Here is a 25,370-nt window from a genome sequence, read left to right as displayed (position 1 = left end):
ATAACGTGCGAATATTGTCTTCACACGAATTCAGCTATCTGTAGCATTATCTCTGTACATTTGATTATCGTTTCCATACCTCTAACCACCAAAATTTCAGCTGGCACCGCTGCGTACTTTGCCTTTGTTTAGTCTCTCTTTTATGCCGAATATGCCATTGTAATGCAAGAAGCCTTTTTGCCTGTTAGCGACATTATCGAAATGACATTAACATGTCTATGTTGTTAACCTCTTGTGAATTATTTGCTTTTAATACATTCAAGCACAATTTAAGTACGCTTTCGCCTGGGAATATCGCATGTGCGCATTTAATTTATACAATGCACATAAGAGCCGCTATATATAATATATGCCACATTAAGTGCAACATATTATCGTATCCTTGCGGTCTCATTTAATGTAGCTAAGTAATATTTAGATTACACTCGTAAGCGTGAAATAAAATGCTATAAATTCGCAGCAAATGACAGCTGACGCGGAAATGAAATTAGCTCTGTCTCAAGCATAACATACAAGGATAAGAAAATTATACTCTGTGGTCAAAAAATAGCAAGACTTTTTAACTTTAATTTCACTCGAAAACTCATTCGTCGAAATATTTTTTTCTAGGTTGATATGACTATGACTGTCAGTGGCATCTGTGCCAAATGCCACATCAAAATAATTACTACTGTATATTATATATTATGCATGTGCTTTTGATGTACATAAACGATATTAGGCGATTTTTATGATGTGTGAAATTATTCAATAGAGAAATTCCATTAAATTATGTGTTAGGAATCTAATTTCGGGTGCTAAAACTTTCAGAATATTGGAAAAGGACTGCGGTGATGAGCTATTTTTGATTGGTACAGAGGGTAGAGAATGCGTTGACGGCGAATCACATACTGGACTGTCGTTAACATCAACTGATAATCAATAAAATATCTTATCAAAATCTTACTGATCATTTGGGCCTAAAAAAATTGAAAACGCAATTGGTTTCAAAATAGCGACGCGTTAACCTTTGTGAAACGATGCTTTCAGATTACCAGGATCTTATGGAACATATTTCTAACTCTTGGGTAGTTGGAAAAGTCTTTTCGTATTTTGTCAGTAGATGTCGTTGCAGTCGTACATCTTTAGTGCTCCCAATCACAATGCGTGTGTTGGAAAGGTGAGATTTTAAATCGAAATCAATAAAAACAGGCCAAAAATCAAGGTTAGGCTGACAGTTTTCTTCGACTATCGAGATGTGATGCACTCCGAATTGCTTATGTTCGACCAAACTCCCAAAAAAGAATAATATTTGAGTGTGCGCGAAGCTATTCGTAAAAAGGGCAGAAGTTTTGGGTTTTGCACCACGACAATGCACCAACGCCTACTGCTTTGATTCCTCGTGAGTTTTTTTTTTGCCAAGTCTTCAAACAATATCTTAACGCAACCACCGTATTCGCCAGATTTAGCTTCATGTGACTTCTGGTTCACCGAATTCGAAGGACCTCTCCGGGTCCGAAAACATCTATGTATCTGAAACTTTCTTGTATCCAAAAAAAAAAAAAACTAAAATAATTATTACCAAAACAAGGTTTTAAATCATACATACATACATGCTGTTACTCTCCCTGAACTCCGCCCAGTTCGTGTGTGGCGTGTAGGCCACTTAAAAGCCTTGCAGCGGAGTAATAAGTGCCAGCGCTTTGCCTGCGGGCATATTGAAAATTATTTATTATTAAGCACCGTAACACACCATTACGTAATCGTATGCTTATCGCCATGAAACTACAACTGTCATAGAGCAGAATTTAACACGAGAACAGTATTTGTAACCTAATGGAATAAAGAGTGTAAGTCGTAAACGGAGAGCGCCACGCTTTTTGCCAGCTTTTCACACCTTACAATCATATTTATTTACATGACACGCAATATTTGAAAACATAAAGGTGGGATTATATCCAGAAAATAATAAGAGTTTTTATATTTTAATAGCGCATGCCCTACAGCTAATCGAACTGTAGGAGAGTCTAAGAGGGCAGGGAATGCATTTGGAATTTAAGGGGTTATATCCACTTGCAAATGGGAAGTCAAAAGAGTTTTTTAATTATTTTAATTTTCAGTTTAATATTTAATCTCTGCTTAAAACCCCTTTTTTACTTACACTGTATAAAAGAGAGCTGCAAAACCATGTTCCCTTTCGACGTGTATAGATTTCCTTACCACACTGTTCACACTAATACCCCTTTATTTCAATATGTACGCAGTCACAGCTACTATACTCATATAATATAATACAATTTTCCCTTTTTGCATGCTGTATACTTATAGTATGAACGTTAGATGCCTCACAATAGCAACTAAAAGCCCTATTTATTGCCTGCTTTGCATAATCGTCGCTTGACTTCCTCTTGGTACTATGCATTAAGCTCTGCATATACTTAATTTGGATTAGCGTTTTGCGTACCTTAACGAAATGGCTTTGGGCATAGAGAAAACATTGGCTCACAACATCTTTAAGTTTTGGCGCAGAACACGTAAACTATAAGCTAATGGTTGCATGCATACACTTACATATGTAAGTACATACAAATATTAATGTATTGGCGGTCACGTGTCTTAAGCAGTTCCAGTTATAGTGCATGTAGGAAGTTTCTGCGCTTATCGGAGCACATAGTTACAAAATATTTTGACACAGTAGCAAAAACGCGCTTATTAATATACACAAAGCAGGTGATGCTAAATGCTTTCCGAAAATTTTGAGCTGGTGTTGTAGTTGTTACATGGAGTTCTAATATCGGTAATAGGTTTTGGTTAGTCAATGTCACAAAACTAAATTGGGAAAAAAATATATTACTATTTTCAGTGATATGTTATAATGTTTTTTCCATGCAGGGTGAAAAGTTCTTCTCATCTCTATGAGAGATCCACTATTATTAATGTTTTATCAGTGAGGCAAATTTAGACATTTTGAAAAAATAACTAAAATGAAGTAAATTATTTTAATAGGTAATTACTTTTTAGTGATGATAGCAAAAACCAAAAAAAAATCTACCCAATGATATTGGACGAACCTAAATCAAGTTATCATACAAGAAAGCTGCTACTCTCAAGATATCTAAGGAATGTGTATTGGATCTAAAAAATTTGGGTATGCGAAAGCTCTCTGAATAGCATAGTGGCAATACTGCTTGAACTAGGCCTCAAATTTCTTTCACATCCAGTGTTTTTTCCATATATAGCTTCCAGAGGCTTTGATCTCTATTCTCATTATAATGCTTTTTGATAGAGAAATTGGGTAAAAAACATAATTGGCGAAAATCTGCATTGAAGTACATAGTAAACCTTTCCACAAACATTTTATGCGAAAATTTTGAAATAGTTAGTAGTAATTGGCTTTTACTTCTAGTTTATGATCTAATCGAACAAACCAAATAATCTCACCAACGTGTGACATATTAAAAAATTTTTTGGAATGCTTTCAGAATTAATCAATTCAGCGAATGTGTCTTGACTATTCGCTTTCATATAATGTGAGTTTAGACTATTATATCCCAACTTATTATTTTGCTAGTGGTTGCATCTATGGGAAAAAATTTTAAAAATGTGGTCGTTGGCCCAAACTCTAATATGTTTAATATACATATCTCCTAAGCCACTAAAGCTTCAACAATTAAGTTTACTCAGCGCAGATATTTAAGAACTTTTACCGACAGTGCGAAAATGGATGAAATCGGATGATAACCTCGATAGACCGATTTCGACTAAATTTTTAGCGTTCTTCTCATATTTATATCTTACAGTGCGAAAATGGGTGGAATACACCTCTCCTACTTCCTATATAGCACAATTTAAATTCCATTTGAGTCTTTAATTTTCAAGTACGTAAATGAAGAAGTAATTGGTATAACTGTATAAAATTTTGCAATAATTCTTGTAAAGTATGCCAAATTAAGACCGACAATTTCCCAAAATCCAAATTTTTACCAAAAATATTGGTAAAGGTAATTGATGTATAATTGAAATTCAGAATGAATCCTTTCCTGGAATAGTCGCTCTGTGTATCAAAAATGGGGTGAATCATAACCATATAAATATTATCATCGTCATCATTTTCGAACATCCGGCACAATATACCCTAGGTCGCAGTGCAATACCTCAGTACCAAATATCTACCTAATCTAATCTAATGTGAAGTGCCTTAATGAAACCCTGGGAACATTTTTTAGTATCTGAAATGATAATACAATAGTTAGTAGATATAATCGAGTCGTTTATACTCTAACTGCCATATAATACTTATAATGACATTCGTTTTTCTAACAAACTTTGTGCCGAATGCCAGTGCCAGTGTTATTTTTATTTGTTTGAAACTACTTCTCTTTGCATTTTAAGTTACCCCGAAAGCTATGAACAATTATATAGGTTACTTCACTGATTCAAAAATATGAATAAAAAAAAATTGCAGATGCCTTACACAAATCTTTTCTGGCAGAAACTGGAATATCATCGCTTTATCTATCGGAGCATTTTTCACAAAACTATATTTATCAAATTTGTTTGGGTTATCTCTTGTCACACCCTAGACATACGATCAGATCATTATAAAATATTTCCTTCTTGTATTTTAAATTGTTCTTCAATTAAAATACCCAAATTTTTGACAAAACTCAACTTCTTTTGAACTTTGCTTATATAACATATATATTATCTTGAAGTTTAATGAAAAATTTAGTTAATTTTTGATGCATACAAAAACCTAACCTAAATCCGATCTTTTTAATAAGAGCAATTTTTTTTCTATTCAATATTTTGTGAGTATTTTACTTTACTAAATTGCAATGCAATCATCAAAAGCATTAAAGAAATTAAAATGTTCTCCTTTAAGAAACCGCACACTCTCAATATCAAACTGCTACACAAATTACTTTTTGGGTCAATGTGTTACAGCTGACATGCAACGCATATTCTTGCACCCTCACAAGTGAGAAAACGACAAATAAAGGGTGGGACATGAAAACACGGTGAAATTAAAAGGTAGAAAGTGAATAATGAAAAAAAAAAAACAATGGGAATACACGAAATTGCCGGCAATAATGCAAGTGAAAGTGATTGGCATGCGCATTTGTTATTGTAGTTGTTATGGTTTGTTTTTTAAGAATTTAAGTTGACTACGTGTGGCTGACCCGCCTGCCATTAGCGCTGGTGCTGTGACTGTGCGCCGCTTGCAACCAGGACGCACCTCTCCTCGGTAGCAGCTACCGATGGCTTCCTGCAACATGCTTTAAATGTTTAATTAATTCCTTAATAAATGTTGCATCCTTAGCCTCAATAGGGAGCTAAGCGCGCACAAAGTAAAGCCATTAACACCAGAAAATTTACACACAGGCTGTGGTGACGGTGCAGCGGTGGTAGGGTCCTCAGCGCTTAGATGACGGTTTGTTGGTGCTAAGCAGACACAATTTCTCTATGTCAGCAGGTGTGAAATGCTTGTATGTATTATATATACGCCTTATATATATATTTATATATACTAATAAATTTATGCCAGCATATACATATATGTATATATGTCGTTGTGTGTAGCTAGCTCGACTCAACCAATTTGGGTGACTCCATTACAGTGCAATGACGTTGCCGGCGTCACTGCTACAAACACATACACACACATACGCTGAGTGTCACTTATGTGCTGTTGTTGTCGCATATCGAGCAGCTTCTGATGTCTCTGCCTAAGGTGTCGTCGAGATTCGCCGGCAGCAGTGTTCCCATTGCTGCTCTGCTGCTTGCTAAGAGCCAGCGCATTGTTATTGTCCTCGCTGCAAGGCAAAATGTATATTAACCCCTTTACATAGCCGACACGTAGCTCCACTCTTTTGCACATACATACATACGCACTTGCATAATTATGCTTAAGACACACGGACATACACATATATATGCTTACTCGCTCGCATAAGCACGTGCTGGCAAATAATGGCGCCAGCACTTTCTTTTATGCTTTTACGCTTTTATTTAATATGGCTCCCTTATTTCCTACCACCTTTCATTTTCCTGAGTTTTTTTTTGCAACAAACAGCTCCTTGCAAGTCCCGTGCTTGCCATAATAAAAACAACAATAAATTTGCTAGCTTCTAGCGTGTTTGTTTTTGTTATTGCCATTTTCATTCGCATACTCATTTTCAAACAGGCATTCTTGCATTGTGCTTGCTGTTGTTGTTGCTGTGCGCTCCTTTAAACTCCTTGTGACCACAAAATGGGTGGGGGTGAAAAGAAAAGCGAAATTGCAATGCAGGAATGCTGAGTGTACGCTTATAGCTGTGCCAGTGTGTGGATAAGTGCTCGATGCCTGCATTGCATAAGTGTCATATAAGTATATGTGGCACATGTGTCTTTGCCGTCAGGTTCTACAGGCGCGAACGACTTCAGTTGTAGAACTTACTTGCTGCTTCGGCATTGCCTTGACGTTGGTTTAGCCGCAATTTTTCTACGCATTCCCATGAAGACATACATACATACACACATACTTATACATATAACGAAAAGTGCTTATATACTTGTATGTATATGCAAGCACTGTAAGTTTATGTCGCCCTCAAGTTGTTCTCTAGCACTTGCACTATACCGCCACACACACACACACACACATGTATATTAAGGCACCCACCCACTGTTAGACTTGCCACAGTCATACTCACAGACTTGTCACACTCTCCTCGCCACCTGTGTAGTAAATATTTTGAAGTTGTTTGTTGAAAGCCTCAACTACGCGCCGCTTGTCTAATTGCTAGTTGCCGTGTCGTTGTAAGTGACTTTTACTCTTCGACGTCAGACAACGTTATGTCTGTGTGTGTGTTTGTATGCTAGATAGTTATATCACAGCGTGCACTTCTTTATGGAATGCTCAGCTCTACACACATACATACATGCTAGACATTAAACACATTTTAGTCATTAACGTTGCTACATTTAAGCAACACATACACTAGCATAATTACAGGTTTCCACCGTATGTGTGTATATGTGTGTGCCTCGAGAATTATGTAATTATGATTAAGGCACATTTCACACGTGTGTTCAAGTGGATTCTCCAACTTGGGCGGAGGCATTTCTTTACAGAGTAATTTTAAACCATTAGAAATTGGGGGGGGTTGGGGTTGAAATAATATAATATTTCTTGTGTGTTAGCTTTAAATTAAAAAGAAAATATTGCATTTTTAAATAAGTGGAACATTTAAAGTAGAAGTTTAATTTATAAATTTTGTTCCCAATTTTTATTTATTAAGGGTAAACTACAGCAGGGGATACCAGGATTCGTCTGGGCACTGCAACAGCCTGCCAACAGGATGGAGTGCTATCCCCACTGTTATGATTAACATAAACTCTTCTAAGACAACCATCGTCCCGTTTAAGAGACGTAGGTCCCTGCCCGGCCTCAGTAACCTAACCCTTGGTAATTCTTGGGGTTGCAAGTCAGGGATTTTCAAGTGGTCGTACACCATTATCGCGCCCCGATAATCACATATGTTGTAGTGGCCTGGGCTTCCAAGCATCGCAGACTTCGGTATTGAAGCTGCAACGATTCGGCTGCATCTGCAGCGGGTGCAATGCGCTCTTGTCCGACGGCAGCACTTGAAGTCATGCTTGATCTCACACCACTTCACCTAGTTATCGGGCAGGTAGCCAAATACACACTGATCCAAATTTCAGCAGAAAAGTGTGACAGAGGTGAGTTAATCTCATCCCAGCGGATTAAGTGATGTAATATCATTGACTCTTCTTGCAAGACACAGTATTACTAAAAGGGTAAACTCACCAAAAAGTTCAAGGTTACCTTTAGCAATAAGGCTGAATAGAACGATTCAACTCATGCCTATGGGAAGTCTATCTATATTTGCCATAAGTCGGTGCAACTATTGCAACGAACGTATAACCATACTTAGTCTCTTAAACCAATCTCTGCCTATGAGGCAAAAGTGTAGAGAACGGCTGAATAGTCTAGCGAAATATAATGAAGTGCACCTCATATGAGTTCCCGTTTACTAAGATATAGCCGAAAAGAACTGGCTGATAAGCTTAACCGCTTCGGTCATGGTATCCGTAATACCTGAATCATTCATCGCAGTAGGTTCTCATACCATAAAGGAGCTGCTCTCCAAGAAAAAAAGAGTTGGCAGGGAGGGGTATTGGCTGCAACTCTAAGGCATACGCCATGCCAAGTTGGTAATGGGCAGTTACAATGTCAGCAGGTTTAAATATGCAATCAACCTCCCTAGAGACAAACTCAGGCTATTTATCGCATTCTACACTGGGCCCTGTAAGCTGAAGAATAACTTGTATAAAATGGGCCTAGCTTCTTGTACAAATTACTGGTTCTGCGACAGGTAGCTTGAAATCCAGAACACCAGCTAATTGACTGCATAGCAGTTTGAAGGCGTAGGATACAGGCCTTTTTATCCATGTTTCCATATAGGGATTGTGGATTAGCAGTGGACACAATAGACCTAAAGCTCGAGTTATAATCTTTCTATATTTACCTTTTCTTAAAGATAAGGGTTTTTCCTTTTCGCGAGCTTAGTTCTTCTATCATCTCGGGCTTACCTGTGTACTCAAGCGATTTGATATAAACCGACAAAAAGTAGTCAAGAGCCGTTAAATGGCACGATCTTAGAGGCCACGCCACAAGCCCACGACGTGAGATAGTGCGTTCGTCAAAAATTTCCGTAAATAAATTTATTGTTTCTTTGACTGTATGGCATGTAGCACCGTCTTGTTGGATCCAAAGGTCATCTACATAAACGTCCACCAATTTAGGCACTAAAAAGTAATTAACTATTTTTCATTATGGCTTAGTTTTTGTAAAAATGGACGAACTAGTCACCTTGTCCATAGAGCTGACCAAACAGCCACATCATTGGCTTGTGTATTATCGTCCAAATGCTACAGGCTTCTTTATTATCGTACCAGTTCCCGGATGTGCGCCAGACGAAGCATGCACCAATGATTTGCAAGTGTTTTGCTGAAATCGAAATAAATTTAAAAGGGATGAAGCAAAAAACTGGGGTGCAAAACTGTAAAGTGGTAGATTAAACGCAGAATGGAACTGACAGACCTATAAGAAAGTAGAAAATGTCAAAATCAGAGCTTCAGAGAAATAACGAAGTACCGCTTTTGCACTTGTTTGGCATTGACAGTTACCACACGGTAAGAGACACTGGAATATGCAATAGGTTTGTGAGGCTACTGCTGAAAAAGCATCCTAAATATGGCTGTAACTCTTGCACTACTCACTCCTTCTGTTATCATAAAATACAAAAGGTGTTTTGCGCTTATTTGCCTACCAGACTAACCTAATCTAATGTAATCATATGAAATACTTGGTAATAATGATTTAATTATAAATACTAGAAAATATTCGACACAGATGTTACGTATATGCCCTGACAACGAAAAAAAAAGAAACCTTCGTAATTGGTACTAAGATACAATAAAAAGCGGAATTATTCCTTAGGTATGATATAAAATCATATTCCTTCACAAATATTGGACATCGAAAAAAGCTCTAAAAATTCAAACTCTTTAAAGGTGGAAAAAATAGTGATGGATGGATGAGATATCCTATAACTTTTAAACTGCTCTGATGAATTTCAATTTGGCTATAGTAATTCGAATATAAAACAAATTGGTTTTAAATATTTTTTTTTTTTTTACATTTACCTCATATTGATATAATACTTTCAAAAAACAGTCATTAGCCCTAAAGTCATACTTCATAAAATCTCTACGTTCGAACATTAGAAAAATTTTAGAATAATAACTGAAATGCGTAATTAATAAACGTAATTAAGTAAACTTCCGCTTTGTTTACTACTTATCTACTTAGCGTGCTGAACGAGTGTGCCTTTATGCTCATATACATATACTCTTTCCTTCTGCCATCGATCTTCTATCACCTTGACATTATTATGTCAAATCAGTTTCAAACCGAAATGGAAATATCTTGTGGCAGTGTTGTTATTATATTATATATATTCGTTCTTCTGTGTGTTCACTTTCAAATCACGTATTTCATTTAAATCCCGACTGTCTTCAATTATGTCAATCAACAAGCACACATATAAAGCCAATTAATTAACCAAATGGATTTGAGTTTAACTGCGAAACTTTTACCTGTTTGAAAGTCAATGTGGACAACTGAACACACGCACAGATATTGAATATACATATACCTAATAACATGTATACTTGCAGCGTATTAGTGCAGGTCGAATTGTTTGAAGAAAATGAGATTACAAAAAATTTATTCCAAGTTTATTAACCTACAGTGTCTACGTAGCATGCAAAAAACGACTAAAATTTTTTAGCAATATACCACTTATGTATAAAAACTCCACTCACCGATATGACTGCAGTGGTGCAGGTTCTTCCCTTTCAATGCCTTTGAAGATCACGAGTAACTGAAAAAATTTTGTATTTTTAAACTTTCATAAAAAAATGAAATTACCCACCCTAATTACCACATCAATATTGTTCTAATTCATACAAATGAGAATACACCAAATTACTTCATCTGCTGTCATTATGAATGATAATAGTAACTTTTGGTTCTTAATGGAATTAATGACAGCTCGATAGCATTGAGGAGCATAGATTAATAAGTCATTAACATAATGCAAGCGCATCATATTCATGTGTACTTCTGAACATATGCCGTTTTCAATTAATTAAAATGTTAATGAAGGAGAATAGCAAAATTATGGGAAAAATATAGTATATAAAATGGCTTAAGAAATTTAAAGCTTTGAGGTCCAAAGTGTTGTTTAAGTTAAAGTTAAAGACAAAGACAAAGTAATTATTCTCAATTTAGCAGCTTTGAGACTAGCCACTTGAGATCAAAAATATTAACTTATTCTGCATTTAATTATTGTGCACTCCTTCATTACTCTAAAGGTATCTAACGGTTCCTGCCTCGACAATAAACATATTGTTCCTTGTTATCTTAACTAATTTCCACACTCATTTACTCTCCTTTCAGATGGTTACCAAAATCTGCAATGCGGCCAGTGGGGCCTGACGCCTCGCACACCGACTGCATACTGGTTGTTGGTGTCTCCCGTCCGAAATTAGCTGTAGTCTTTCTAACAGTTATGTTAATATCACTATTCCTCACCTTTCATGTACTCTACGATAGCGCCGTATATAATATACAAGCGGCACAAGTACTCACCGAACGGCATCGGCTGCGTTTGCTGAGCAGTGCGGGCAGTAGTGGAGGCGGTAGCGCCAGCGCTAATAACATCAACAACAATCATTTGCCAGAATTCATCAAACCTGCCGCGGCGGCTGTGGCTGCAGCAGCAGCATTGGCCGCTGTACCCTCCTCGAATCAGATTAGTCATCCAATGGTGTTTCCTTCGAATCGTGTGCACTTTCCGAAAACGAGCCGAAGATTGCCGCAGGTAAATTAATAAGTTAAATTTTTCAGTTACTAAACATTTTTTATTTCAAATTCTGATTTTTGTTAAATTTTTTTCTTTATTTTAATTTTTGTTTGATTTTTGCAATAATCTTTTTATCAGGCTCTCATTATCGGCGTTCGCAAGTGTGGCACACGCGCTCTTCTTGAAATGCTGTATCTTCATCCTCGCATACAAAAAGCCGGTGGCGAAGTTCACTTCTTCGATCGTGATGAGAACTACATGAAGGGCTTGGAGTGGTATCGCAAGAAAATGCCACACTCGTTTCGTGGACAAATTACGATCGAAAAGAGCCCCAGTTACTTCGTGTCGCCAGAGGTAAGAATATTAGTCTTAAGAAGAAGAAGCTATGAATTTCCATTTTTTTGAAGCAAAGCAAACTGTGTGCAGATTTCTTGGTTGCCAAAGAGAAATTATAAGGGAATTTCAAAATAATGTTTTCTCTTTATCTTTTACTGGTCAAATCTCATTTATGCATAAGTAATCGTTGAAAGTTTTAACAAAGTAATAGCCAATAGTTTGACAGTTCACTATTGTCAACACTCAAACTCGTTTAATCAATTATAGCTATACCAACTTCTCACCTATGTTGCCACATTTTTGCTAGTCTCTTCTTGCTGCGTCTTTCATATATATTTTCTTTACTCTCCTCATCTAAGTTTATTTACACTGTTCGTTATTTCTCACCAAACTTTTGATATTCGAATATTAAAACTATACCTTTTCTCCCTTATTGATTTCTTTTGGGTATTTCGAGCAGCTAAAAAAGTTTCTGCTAATTGCGAAATAACTTTCTAATTGTTTCTGATTTCTGTGTCATTTATAGACGGAGTCGCTCTGTGGAAAATTGTGCAAAAACTTTTTCTTTCTTGCCAACCAGTTCTATTGCATTTATATTTCTATATAGAGAACTATTGATTGGGCATTTGTCACTTTAGTTACCTTTTGGATAAATGAGGCGAAGTTTATGGAGGGAAAAAGTGTTAAATGAGTTCATTAATTTCGTATTATGTATAAAAATAGGGCAGGCAGCATAAAGTTAGTAAAAGCGGAAAATACAAATAAATTAAAAGAAAAATAATGAGCAGAATTAGACATTGAATTAGCTGGGTTCAATCAAAATTATAGTGTGATGCTGAGTATATTTGGAAAATTCTCACTATTTGTATTTTTTCTAAATATTTATGTGTATTTGAGTGAGATTGATTGATTTTATAACTGTTTCTCATTTCCATTGTTATATAAAACTAACGGGAACGTTTCATGAAAACTTTTTGGGATTGCCTTCAGCGAGTATTGTTTTATCTTTTCGATCGACTGAAAACGGGTTACACAGAACAACAATTTCAGTCTAAGGAACTAGAAAATATCACACGGAGCCAAGTCTGGTTAATATGGTGATTGATCGATGGTAGTTACTGCGTTTTTGGCTTTAAACTCGATTACAATGCGATGGTGTATTATTATCGTGTAAAATCCATGAACTATTTTTCCACAATCCCGGCCGTTTTTGACAGATGTTCTCACATAAACGCCGCAATAGAACTCCTCATTGAAGGTCTGATCTTCTGGAACAAATTCATGATACACCAAACTACGAATATCGGAACAACATCAACTTGATTTCTAAGCGGCTTTGGCGTGTTTTTTTTTGGCTCGCTTTTTTCCTCTTTTCCGATGATTTTAGACTTGTTTGCATGTCAAACTTAATGAGGAATCGGAATTTGCATCCAGCAAGTCCAAAGACCTGTTTTATGGTACTATTTTTGAAAAAAAAAACTCAGCTTTATCGGGTGGAATCAAACAAAAACTTATTTCATACGCAAATATCCACCAAAATCATTCGAACGCACTCGCGAGAGATGTCGAACACTTTTGTCATCTCTCTAATACTTGCCTGACGATTTTCAAGCACCATATTCACCACTTTATCACACATCAGTTGAAGAGGTCGAAGGTCGTTCCAAACCAGACATATCTTGAACGATGTCTTGACTATCTTTGAAGGCTTTGTACAACAAGCTGGTTGACAAATCGTGCTCACATTAAATATCATTTACGCGGGGAATTTAAATTACAATGTCCCGAAAATTTTGTCACAATGTATGAAATAATATATGGGTTCGTCGCATTGAGTTACAATATTCGTATTTCAATAGAAGAAGTTTTTAGGTGGGCATAAAGCAATATTTTCCTGCCCATAAAGTAATATTGCCAGACATTGTGTCTTTTTTCTATTAACAAAAAAAGAGACCTTTAAAAAGCCGTACATTAATATTTTAATGAAATTAAATGTTTAATCAGGTGGCAACCCTTTTCTGAAAATATTATCAACTATAACTTTTACCAAATTAATTTAGTTGTATTCCTATGTTAGAATAGAACGTTTCGTCAATAATTTCATTGAAATTAACATATTTAAACAAGTGGCAACCTTTTCCGAAAATGTTATCAACTACAAGCCGACATCTGCATAGTAAATATCAGCTTATCTGACTCATTTTAAGAAATTCAAAACAGGTGGCAACGCTCTTTAAAAAATAATATGAACTGAAACATTTTTTTGATGTATAATTTGTTAATTTTTGAACAGCTGGCAACCCTTTTCTGGAAATATTATCAACTACTATTATTTCTAAATAAATTCAGCTTTATACTCATATTGCAATAGCTAATTTCTTTAAAGAAATTTACTTAAATTTTAAAACAGCTGGCAACTCTTTTTAAAAAATATTATGAACTGTAAATCTTTTTGGAACTACTCGCGCTTTATATTAATATTGGAATAAATCGTTTCCAGATGAAGTTTTTTCCTTTTTTTAATTTTGAACACTGCCACTGGGGTTCAATTAGCGCTGGATTCGCCAGAACCTTTCTATCTCGTTTCGTCGTGCTCGAACCATTCGGTTTTCTCAATGAAACTATGTAACTAACAGCCGTTATGCTTTTTATGGACAGCCATTCAACGTTTGGCCTGATGGGTTCCAAGTATTCTGTGTCTGTTTTGTGCTAGAGTTGAGCACTTAGAGAGAAAGTTGAAAACGAGTTTCGTATTCCTTGCTAGCTTGCAGCTGTGGCAAATATTGTTATAGGATCGATCCATTTTTGCTAAATTTTTTTTTAAAAGACCGTTGTCCTTTAAATAGCTGCAAGTCTATAAATACTATTCCGTGACCTATCTAAGGAGTGGTTATTCAAGTCTTATCAGACTTGAGCCTTTTCTACTTTATTATCTTGCAGTTGGCCTATGATTTCCATCTAATCTGAGTTTTTTTCCCAAGTGAGTATAAAACTCTCTTTTGATCATTTCCTGCGTGGTGATATTAACTCCGCTTCAGATTCATTTAAAAAAACTCCTATCTTGGCCAATTTGTCAGGTGTTTCGTTAGCGTCAACATTCCCGTGACCGTGAATTCAAATTATGGACAAGTGTATTTGACCTGCGTTCAATGCCTTCTAGGAATTGTTGACTACGCTAGAGTTAAGAATTGTGGCAACGACAAAGCCAGCAATGCTGGTAAACTATTTTTGTATCCGTGGTTCGATTATAAGAACTGATCATCTAAAAACATATTAGTAAATAACTTTTATCTAACACGCTTTATAGGAATTATTTGTAGTAGCAGCAAATTTTTTTCTAAATTAATTTTAAGTTCGTTCCTTCTAAAAATTAAAATCTTCACTAACTTCTTCACGGATTTGTTATCACTACTCCACATCTCCAGCTAAATAAAACAGCAGTTCATTAGTATTCTGCGTTTAATTTAAGTTTTGCCACTACTTTAGCACAGATAACGCACAGGTTCCACCTCCCTCCATGTCTGCACCGTTCAATCCGACGTAATTATTTTGGAGCAACAACAGGCGATCCATTCACAATCTGCGCTGTCGAAATTTCATGCTTTAATATTTCAGTTTATAATTAAAAATATTTTCTGCCAAGTTGATTGTAAAAGCTGCTGCAAGTCAAGCTAAAAGCTTAAATGAATATACAAGCGTAAACACAAATACAAATTGAAGCGTCAAGCTGCTAAGGGGAGCTAAGGGGAGAAGATGCGAGTGAGCAACACGTTTGAAACTCACTGACCAACAACATTTAAAGCGGCCACAATCATTGGCGTAGGGGGGCAGCGAATATATGTGGGAGCGAGAGTGTTGTTGTGAGTGTAGTGCAGCACACATTGGCGCCGGCTTGTTTGCTATAAATTGCACTTTGCGAAAGAGCTGCATTTGTAGAGTGTATGGGAACTTACATATATGTGTGTATGTGCGCTGATGTATGCTCAAAGTGTCTGTTGCATGCATCATTAAAAATGAAACGAAAATTGCTGACTTAACTGGACAACAGCGCTGGGAGAGATAGAAAAAAAAGCATACACTCATAGACTCATGTGGCACATACGTTCATAAACATACATGTGTTTGTTAACCGTTACGCTAAAAGTGCAGTCCACTGACTGTGAGTTAGTGAGCGCGAGAGGATGCCCGGCAACTGGTTGGCATGGGCGTTTACAGAAAATTACACAGAACACAAAAATTCAGTTAAAAGGGAATTTCAAATGCGCACACACCCACACACAGACACACACACATACACAATCGCACATTTATATAAATATTAACTCTGCTGAAATGCAACAGCAACTAAAACAGCAAGGCAGCTCTGTGAAAAGTGGCAGACACAGAATCGACACAGAATAAAACGAAATTGCCGCGCTGAGTGCCATAGCGAGAGCGTGCATAAATTCTACTCATGTGTATATATATATAAATATGTATACATGTGTTTGTATTATATTTTTATGTGAGCTCATAAAAAATATCATCTGTTAGCAATAGGAGCTTCAAAGTTTTTGCCTTCGCTGTCCATTTGCGGCACAAAAATTGAATTAACACAAATAAAGCACTTATTCACTAAGGGCGAAATGGCTGAGTGCATTGCGCACTTTTCGTCGGAAACACACACATAAATACAATTATTTTCATGCAACATATTGCTATAAAACTTTAAATGCACACACTATACTAAATTACTTTAGCATTTGCAAAAACACCCACATACATATACATAAAGCAATTTAATTCAGCTGTGGACGCATTTAAAATTTAAGAATCACAGTCACATTTAAAAGTGGAAGATGAGGCTTTACACGTTTTAGTAGCGCATGCGTTAATGATTGATCTCGAGTGTTGAAAAAATTGTGTGCTTGTAGACGTTGAACTTTGTCTGCATTAAAATTTGGTATAATAGTGTAAAGTATTAACAAGAAGCTGAAAATTCAAACCTTTTTGATGATACAAATCTTCTCTTGTAGAAATATATGCATATATTTAACAATTGCTGTTATTAACTGACAGCTATTAATACATTTTTTTTTTTATTGGTTTAAAAATTTAAATTTTTTTCTATCTGGGATTTTATTGGGCTTCTTTGAGAGCTCAATTTGTCTGAAAAAAATGTTATTATATTAATATCATTCACACATTTTGCAAGTCTTTTTAAAAAAATTAACCTTTACCGAAATACAAATTCACTTTAGACAAAAAAAAAAAAAAAAAAAAAAAAAAAAAAAAAAAAAAAAAAAAAAAAAAAAAAAAAAAACCTCCAGAGTGGAGTAGGAAGAAGTTTCCTACTTTTTTAAACAAAAATCACAAAAGCTTCTTATTTAACGCTGAATGTTTATTATCATTCGAAATGAATTTCTTTGGCATTTATTTATGCTGTTCGAATTTCTTGAAGATTATAGTCTATCCTCCCGTTACAGAATTATAGCCGAGTTAAAAGCTCTCATCTGAGGCTTTTGTTTCCCTTTCTTTATGGGCGTTTTTTACTTGGCCGCACACAGCTCTGGAGGGCAATCTCTCAAGAGAGAATATCTTTAGCTAGTCTTCGAAAGGATCCTTGGCTACCTAGAGAATACTTGCTCTAAGGCCGGAAGTCGTGAGCTGCTTGAGCGATGTGTAAAATAATCGTTTTTATCCACTCCCAAGTGAATGGCGCTTAGAGAGCTTTCTTCACTTGCGTGAACTTCCACGCATGACTTCATCTTCCAGTTCTGGGATAAAAAAGCCTTCACGAGTGAAATAGTGTTTGATTTTATAATTTCAGATAAAATTGGGATCTTTTACGCCAATTCCAATGTTAGCGGCGACACGACCGAACAGAACCACAAAAATCAAACAATTACAATACATTGCCCAAGATGGTTTTAGTAGTAGCCTAACGATGCTCGTATAAGGTGAAGGAATAGCCCTGGGTTGGCAGTGTGAAGTCGATTTTTTTTTTGTCCATAAAACACCATTCTTACTATTTTAGTGTTCAGAAATAAAAAAAAATTAGAATTTAAAAATATCGATGTATGATGCAATCCGGCTATAAAAACCAAATATGTGAAAATATAAAATAGAAAAGGAGTATATGGTGAAGTCTTGAAATTAGATGTCCTTGTAAATAGTAATCGCTTTAATAAAACTCGGACGGGCTTCCATTCCTAAATATTTTTTAAATTCCGTTATGTTACCCGAAAATAAACGGATGGAATAGCGGAAGTGAACATTTCTAATTCTTTATTATTATATATATATATTATATATATATTTTATATATATAATAATAATAAATAATATTTTATATCAAAAGAAAAAAAACATGCGTAGTAAACAACAATGTTGAACTCTTCCAATAGCTCCCTAATATAAGCTTAACTTTATTACGTCGACTCGATATAAATTTCGCACAGCTCACATAAAGACGCGACTACGCATACATCCAATACCAAAAAATTAAAACACTTTTAGCTGATGCAGCGTGTTGCCTGAGTGTTAAAGCACTCGAATATCAATTTCTTTACCAACTGGCAGCATGTAAAACGCTCGCTTCTCGAACTGGTAAATTGAAAGTGATGCAGATAAATTTCGCATCATATGAAGTCATGAAATTGATTGAAAATATTACAAAAGAATCTTCTAAGGGCTTCATCAAAGACTTAGAAACGCACATGTCAATGTGGAAGCTTATATGGTATACAGGGTGATTGAAGATGATGTAATACTGTGCATATAACTTCATCACTTATTTTGGATAAGCGAATTGAGAGAAGAAAATAAAAATAACTCAGAACTAAAATATTGTAACACGATGAAAGCTCTCACTTTTTGTCACAACAATTTTGGAGAGCGCTTTTTATATTCTACTTGTTATATTATTTTCCGATACAAAATAGTTTACCTCTACGCACCCTGTATATGTGCAGCAGTGGCTAAAAGCAATGCAGTCGTAAGCAACGAATGTCAGATAGTTGTTGCTACGTGCGTCAGACAGTGCTTAGCTAACCGAATAGTCACTCAGTGTCAGATGATATCTGGAAGGAAATATATGTTGGATGTCAGTTTAATGAACAACTCACAACGGAAAGTGGAAAACGTTGTCGGCAAAATCCGCAGCTGGAGTGGGAGCAAGGGTATAAAGTTGTGCGGACACATGATTTGGTCACACATCTATTACGCAAGCTCCAGCTACTGGTTGAAGCGTTCATTAGTGGCGTATGCTGCATACTACCCACCTCACCTCCCTGCCAGCAGTCGCTCACTGTTGTCAAGTTAGTGCGTTTGCTGGTGGTGGTACAGCCTTTCGTAAGCGATGACTTGCTTAACGCAGCTTGCTTAGCGAGTGGCTAAACTTTGTTGCACGCTGCCATCGTTCAAACCCCACTACCGGGTGCATTTATGCAACACAACTGCCATGTCGTGACAGCCATGAAATTGCAAAGCTCAGAAGTATAAAAAATTTACTATATTCTAAAACTTTGCTGGGTGAGGTGCAGTCGAGCGCCGTGCGGTAGCCCCAAAGCTGTTGCATTTTGCGATGGCACTGTGCTCTTGGTAGTGGCTTGACTTAGTTTTGCGAATGTCATAAATCTTCATTAATGCGATTATTAATATTTATTGTCGAAGCTGTTGCTGCTTGAGTGCCAAAAATAATGCAACCGAACACCCCTTAATTGTGAGTCTTTAAAGTTCTCATTTTGTCGTGAAAAACTTCGAATTTATGCATTTCAGTCTCGCAAGTCTGTTTTTAACGCGTAATTGATGTGCTTGGTGGCAGTTGTTCAATATTATTGGTACTCTAGGAAGCAGTATTTGTTTTTTCGGTTCTAGAATTATTTTCTAAGTATTATAAACTTTATTTTAAAAACTAGCAAGCGCTTTAATTAACTCTTTTATAGGATGACTTTATCAAATGGTTTTATCAAGATCAAAAACCAAAATTCTAATAGATCATGTAGATTTGTAGAATATTAAAAACAAAAAAGAAAAAAAAAAAACAATTTAGAATTGTTAAGTTTTAGAAAAGTTTCTTGTTTTCTTCACTAAATTAATTAGGAATAACTTAATGTAGTTATAGATTATTCTGAGAACTCACTTACAAAGCCTCAAGTTAAAGTATATGTTACATATTTGGCAATTATTAAACTAGGTGACTTCTATGTCCGCCATTAGATTCAATATCGAAAACTTAAATCGATAATCAACAAAGCCGCTTGAGCGTTATACTCTTCAAAACTTGGATTTAATCCGAGTAGCCGAATATATCGAAAAGTTAGTTCTAATTTTTGTCATCCTTTCGCAAGCAATAGCAAAATATCGAGTGATATTTTTGCTTAGCTTTTAACTTAAACTCGAGTATAGCGGGTGATCCAAGTAGAAGTTCTATTTTTAGTAACCTTTTCTTGATAGATCAAGCGCCAGTCGGATCAGTATTTCTTAGCATTTCATCATGGAAATTCTGACGCCTGAACAACGTTTCAAATCGTTCAACTTTTATACGAAAGTTTACATTTGCGCATTTCGCTCAACTTATTAGCAACACAATCGGCCTTTTGGACGTACTATTCGAAACACCATCATCCATCTTAAGATCCAGGTTGCATTATTGCTTAATACTCAACCGAATAGAACGCTCTCAGCCGAGAAGAAAATATAGCAGACATGGTTGAGATTGTAGAGTCGATGGAAACTACTTGGCTCATTTTACGAGGTATTAAATTGAAAGCATACAAAATACATTTTGTGCAAGAACTGGAGCCACTGGACCTTCCCAAAATTCGTCGCTTCGCTCTATGGGCTCTTGAAAAGTTCCAAGAAGATCTGACTTTTTCGATTCAAACGGACGGAGAGAATCATGAAGAGATGCAAGAGTTGCCATTTCATCGAGAAAAAAGCAATGGTTTGGTGTAGTTTATAAGTCGGTAGAATCATCAGTCCATATTTTTTTTGGCCGCGGCCAAAATTTGGAAGAGATAATCTTACGCCAGTAAAAGTAGAAGAATCTACAAAAATCTCTTTCGAATCACAATAAACATACCCCATTAAATTTCATGTGTTTTCCTATAAAGAAGTAGGGAACCTTTAAATGGTCAAACCACTAAAGTTGTGAGAGTTTTCAATCTTGGAAATAGAAAATATTCACATGCTGATAGATCAGGCGAATACGGCGGATAGATTGGTGAGAAAAATCGGGGTTTTTTCCATCAAAAACTCTTTCACTTTTGGTCTTCATTGAATTCATGATGTACTCTGTTATATAGGAAATAAAGCTGATATTTCTCAGGGTAGTGTGTTAGGGCCCATCCTTTATCTAATTTTTATTTACCACATTTGCAAATACAGCGATTCCAGAACAATATTCTAAGATGCGCCATCAATGCGCTTTGGTATGTTCGGAGTCACGATCTTGAATGCGATCAGTTGACACATCAATCAGCAAATGTGCAAAGACTAATGTGGAAAGACTTACTCATGTAAACGCTGAAGCCTCAGCTATCGTCGCGCAAAATAATGGAAAGAAAGGCTTAAACTCAAAAACCCTTATAGTTTAATTTAAGTTAACTAATTATAATGACAATGAAGTGAGAAAAATCATGAGAAACAAAACGAGTAGAGATCGATAGAAATAATTTCGCGGACTTTTCCACCAATTCAGCGCGATTACTAAAATTTGAATCGGAGTACACCTGGTTTTAAACACTTCCTAGGAGAAAGTTTCATATTTTAGCCAAATTTCGTCAAGACATCTTTTCACAAAAAAAAAAATAATTAAAGGATTTGATTTAAAGCGGTCAGTTTGCATGTCTTTTATATGCCGTAGTTATCCGATCTAAGAAATTGTATATTATAGTAACCTGTCATTTTTTTGCAATTTTTTTATTTCGATCGTTCAGTTTCTGTGACAGAGATATGCTGTTTTTATGCACTCTAAAATATGTCTTCGGAGATTGAACCATTGCTTCAGATTTTTCAATTTGTATGACAGCTTCCTCTTGGGAAGAAATGGGCGTGTGCAAAATTGATATCTCTATTAATTGGGTCACTTCGCTATATACAGAAAGACAAACAGATAATCTTCGTGGCAAACTCTTTTAAGAGTAATAGAAAAAAAAAAACAATATGAGCTCTTTATAATTCAAAATTAAACAGCGGATTTGTTTGGTAATTGAGCCTCCAAAACAGCAAGATCATTTAAAATTCCTTCAACTACCATCAATTATCAATCACTGCGAATTAAATACGTTTAAGAAAATAATACATATGGCTCCGATTATAAAAACAAATAACGAAACAATTATATTTTTACTTATTGAAAGTCTTACGGACTGTATATGCTTGTAAAATATAACCCCTTACATGTGCCACATAAAATAAACGAAAAATTCCTCCGATTTAAAAAATTTTAAATTATTATTTGCAGCTGTAAAACTTAAATGGGTTCAATATATTTACATCAAATAAATATTGGTTGTTAAACCACAATTTTTTGAGTTTTTCGCTTAATTCAAGTGAGGGTACTTATAAATTTTTACACACAAATGCACATATATGTAACTGAACATTACATATTAAAAGAAGGCGGTATTACTGTGAAAATATGAATTCTCACACGTGAACGCTTAAAATTAATGCCGAATCCCAAGCGTGACATATTCTTGATTTATTTGTCATTACACTGCGGCATAATCAACTCCATTATTTAGTGCAGCGATGCATATCGCATCAAGTTTGCGCGCTCAGATACTGTTATACACATTCTCGCTGGTGTTGATATGAATTTATCTCTTAAATTGTATATGTGTGTGCAGTTTTTGTAATCAACACAAAGTTATTGATTGGTAAATGTGAAAGCGTTGTAATTGCCGGCAATCCGCGTTGGTTTAATTAAGCTGAAAATGAAAATGTTCACATGCACCAATCTGTACTTTTTATTGGTTGCCACCATGCATGGGAATCAGTGAAATTTTCCGCTGTAAACTCATGAATTATTGCAATTGCCACACTTGTAATTTACAATAATTTACCATGAGAAAATACAATAAGAGGACATTTTGATATTTCGAGGACTTTTTAAATTTAAAATTTAAGTCCAAATTTGATTGGTTTTTGAGAAGATTTAAAGTATCAAAAATCACACGTGCTAAATTCTTCAATATACTAAGAATATATTATATATTGGGTAGTCGAAAAAGTCTTTTCGTATATGGCGTAGTTTGTTTTTGTAGTTTTGGCATACAAAATTTAAGTTATTATTTGATTTCTTGACCTCGGTACCTTAGAAACCAAGAACACTTTTTTTTTTGCATTTCGTGAGAAAATTTACCATAATAATATAGTAAATGTACTTTTTCAATCAAAAAAAAAAATCAATCTTACATTTTGACATACTAATTTTTGATTGAAATTCATGATTGTATTGACTTTATTTCGCCGATAAATCATTTTACTTTCAAGTTGATTATTTTATCATTTATTTTCCATGAGTTTAAACCTGCTATGTATTTCTTTCTTTTGTTATCATTTTAATAACGGCTACTGCGCTGGTCTAAGCGTGCCATGTCAATCTAGGTTCTTCTGAGTTAAATTTTGAATATTTTTTTGTTGTCACATAATTCGAAATTGGCATCTCATTCATTTTGTCTCTCTGCATATTTTTCATTTTCTGTTTTGTGTACTGAGCGTGAAAATGACTAAATTTTATTTAATAAAAATACTTCTCTCATCTTTGAAAATTTATTCTAACTAATAATACCTATAAAAATGTGCATTGTTATCACAAACGTCACACAAATATGAAATGAAAATTTAAAATCGATTATATTGCTTTAAAATAAATGAAATGCCATCAAATTATTTTTGAAACTCTCTTGTTTAATCCTATTAAAATTTAAACTTTGAAACTTAATTTTGCTATTTTCAATTGCTTGCATTGCTCTTTAAAGCATTTAATATTCAATTCAATACAAAAATTCCAATTAACAAAATACAACAATAGTAAGCTGGCAGAGATCCAAGAAACTTCACAATTTCTTACTATATTTACGGTTGCGTGCACAAAATGCAACAAAAAAGTGATTTTTAGCAAATATGGAAATATTTAAAATAAATGAGAATATGTTGAAATATGGCTATGTACAGAAATTGTAAAACAATAGCTTTGAGCAAATTAAATAAATAATATATGAATGTGCACTGTCTCAGAGATTTCCGGCACATGCCATATTGCAGTAAATATTTCGTATTTTACGAGGAAGTTGACATACCTAAGAACACATATATATATCCGTAGGTCATAAGCACATATACATATATGTATAAACTAATATTTATTTTTACATATCTCATATATATTGAGATGTTCTTATAAAGTGAAGGGATAATGCAAGGCATTTTTTTATTCTCTATTCTATTTAAATTTTTATATTTCGGTACTTGGCAGGCCTTCTATTGCTATCTGACAACTCACGAAATTAAACTTAAAGCTTTGGACATAGATATAAGCGCTATTTGTGTACAGTAACTTAAAATATTAATCTCGGTCAAATAAAAAAAGAAAAAAAAACTCGTATTTTTGCGCTATAATTTTTTACAAATTTCAACAAAGCTTAACTCATCAAGAGTATATAGCTGAACCTAATTCCTCGATGGTATAGTAAATTCAAAAGACGTCGTAGATCACTCCGCGTGGAATTTCAGAAATATCATCAAAAATTAGTAGTTGTTCTGGAAACTATCATTAATTATTGGTAAACCACAGTCCACTAAATGAGTGTTTAAAGATGAGTTAAATACAATAAAAATTTAAAAAAATATGTTTTTGGTTTCCCGAAATATAGAAGGCAGCGCACGTAAGAGCGTAAAAACGTGAATATCCGTACTTGAAAGCTCAAATAAAGAATTTTTAAACAAATTTCAAATTTATAGCATTACAAATGGCTCTGATTTCTTTCATTCCCTTAAAAAAAACTTTCGAAACTTTGAAATTGTTTTAAAAATTTCATATTTTAATAGTTTTCTGGTTCGAGGAATAATAAAAATTCCGAAATTTTATTTGAGTTCGATGGATATTATCTCTATCAGACTACAATAGTATTGACAGTTAGTGGACAATGAGCGATTGTCTCAAACTCAATACGATATATAATAAATAAATAAATAATCCTCAAACGAAAAAAGAAAAAATTGCAAAAAGAGAGTGACGCTGGATAAAAAAATTATTTGCAACTGTATTTCTAAGAAGTCAATCATCTCGGGCTTTTCTGCAAAATACGCAAAATACAAGTAATTCAGCGGTAATAAATCGCACGATTTTGGGGGCCACGAAGCTAACGAGCTCACCATTTCTTCAATAAATTGATTGTATCATTGGGTATAAGGCTAGTAGATTTTGAAAAATGTCGCCCAGAATAACGTACTCCAATCCAGGCGCGGAGGATGGAGTCATGTGTAGAAGTTCACGCAAGTGAGGAAAGTTTTCTGATCGCCATTCACGTGGGAGTGGCCAGAAACGATTCTTTTACATATGACTCAAGCAGCTCACGACTTCCGGTCTTTGACCAAGTATCCTCTGGGTAGCCTAAGAACATCCGT

The 25,370-nt window shown here is 35.0% G+C and overlaps 1 protein-coding gene across 1 annotated transcript in view; it reads left to right on the top strand.

Moving 5' to 3' along the window:
* LOC108978254 overlaps positions 1–25,370 on the top strand; it is a 44,446-nt gene that overhangs the window by 6,740 nt on the left and 12,336 nt on the right. The window contains exons 2-3 of the mRNA XM_018948413.1: positions 11,012–11,435; positions 11,556–11,771. Of these exons, the coding sequence (XP_018803958.1) occupies positions 11,012–11,435; positions 11,556–11,771 (640 nt within the window). The remainder of the gene's footprint in view (positions 1–11,011; positions 11,436–11,555; positions 11,772–25,370) is intronic.

Source organism: Bactrocera latifrons, unplaced genomic scaffold (assembly GCF_001853355.1).
Source record: "Bactrocera latifrons isolate USDA-ARS-PBARC rearing strain unplaced genomic scaffold, ASM185335v1 scaffold_12, whole genome shotgun sequence".
Lineage (NCBI taxonomy): Eukaryota > Metazoa > Arthropoda > Insecta > Diptera > Tephritidae > Bactrocera > Bactrocera latifrons.
The sequence above is the reverse complement of the archived record's forward strand: the minus strand, read 5'-3'. Positions and strand labels throughout refer to the sequence as shown.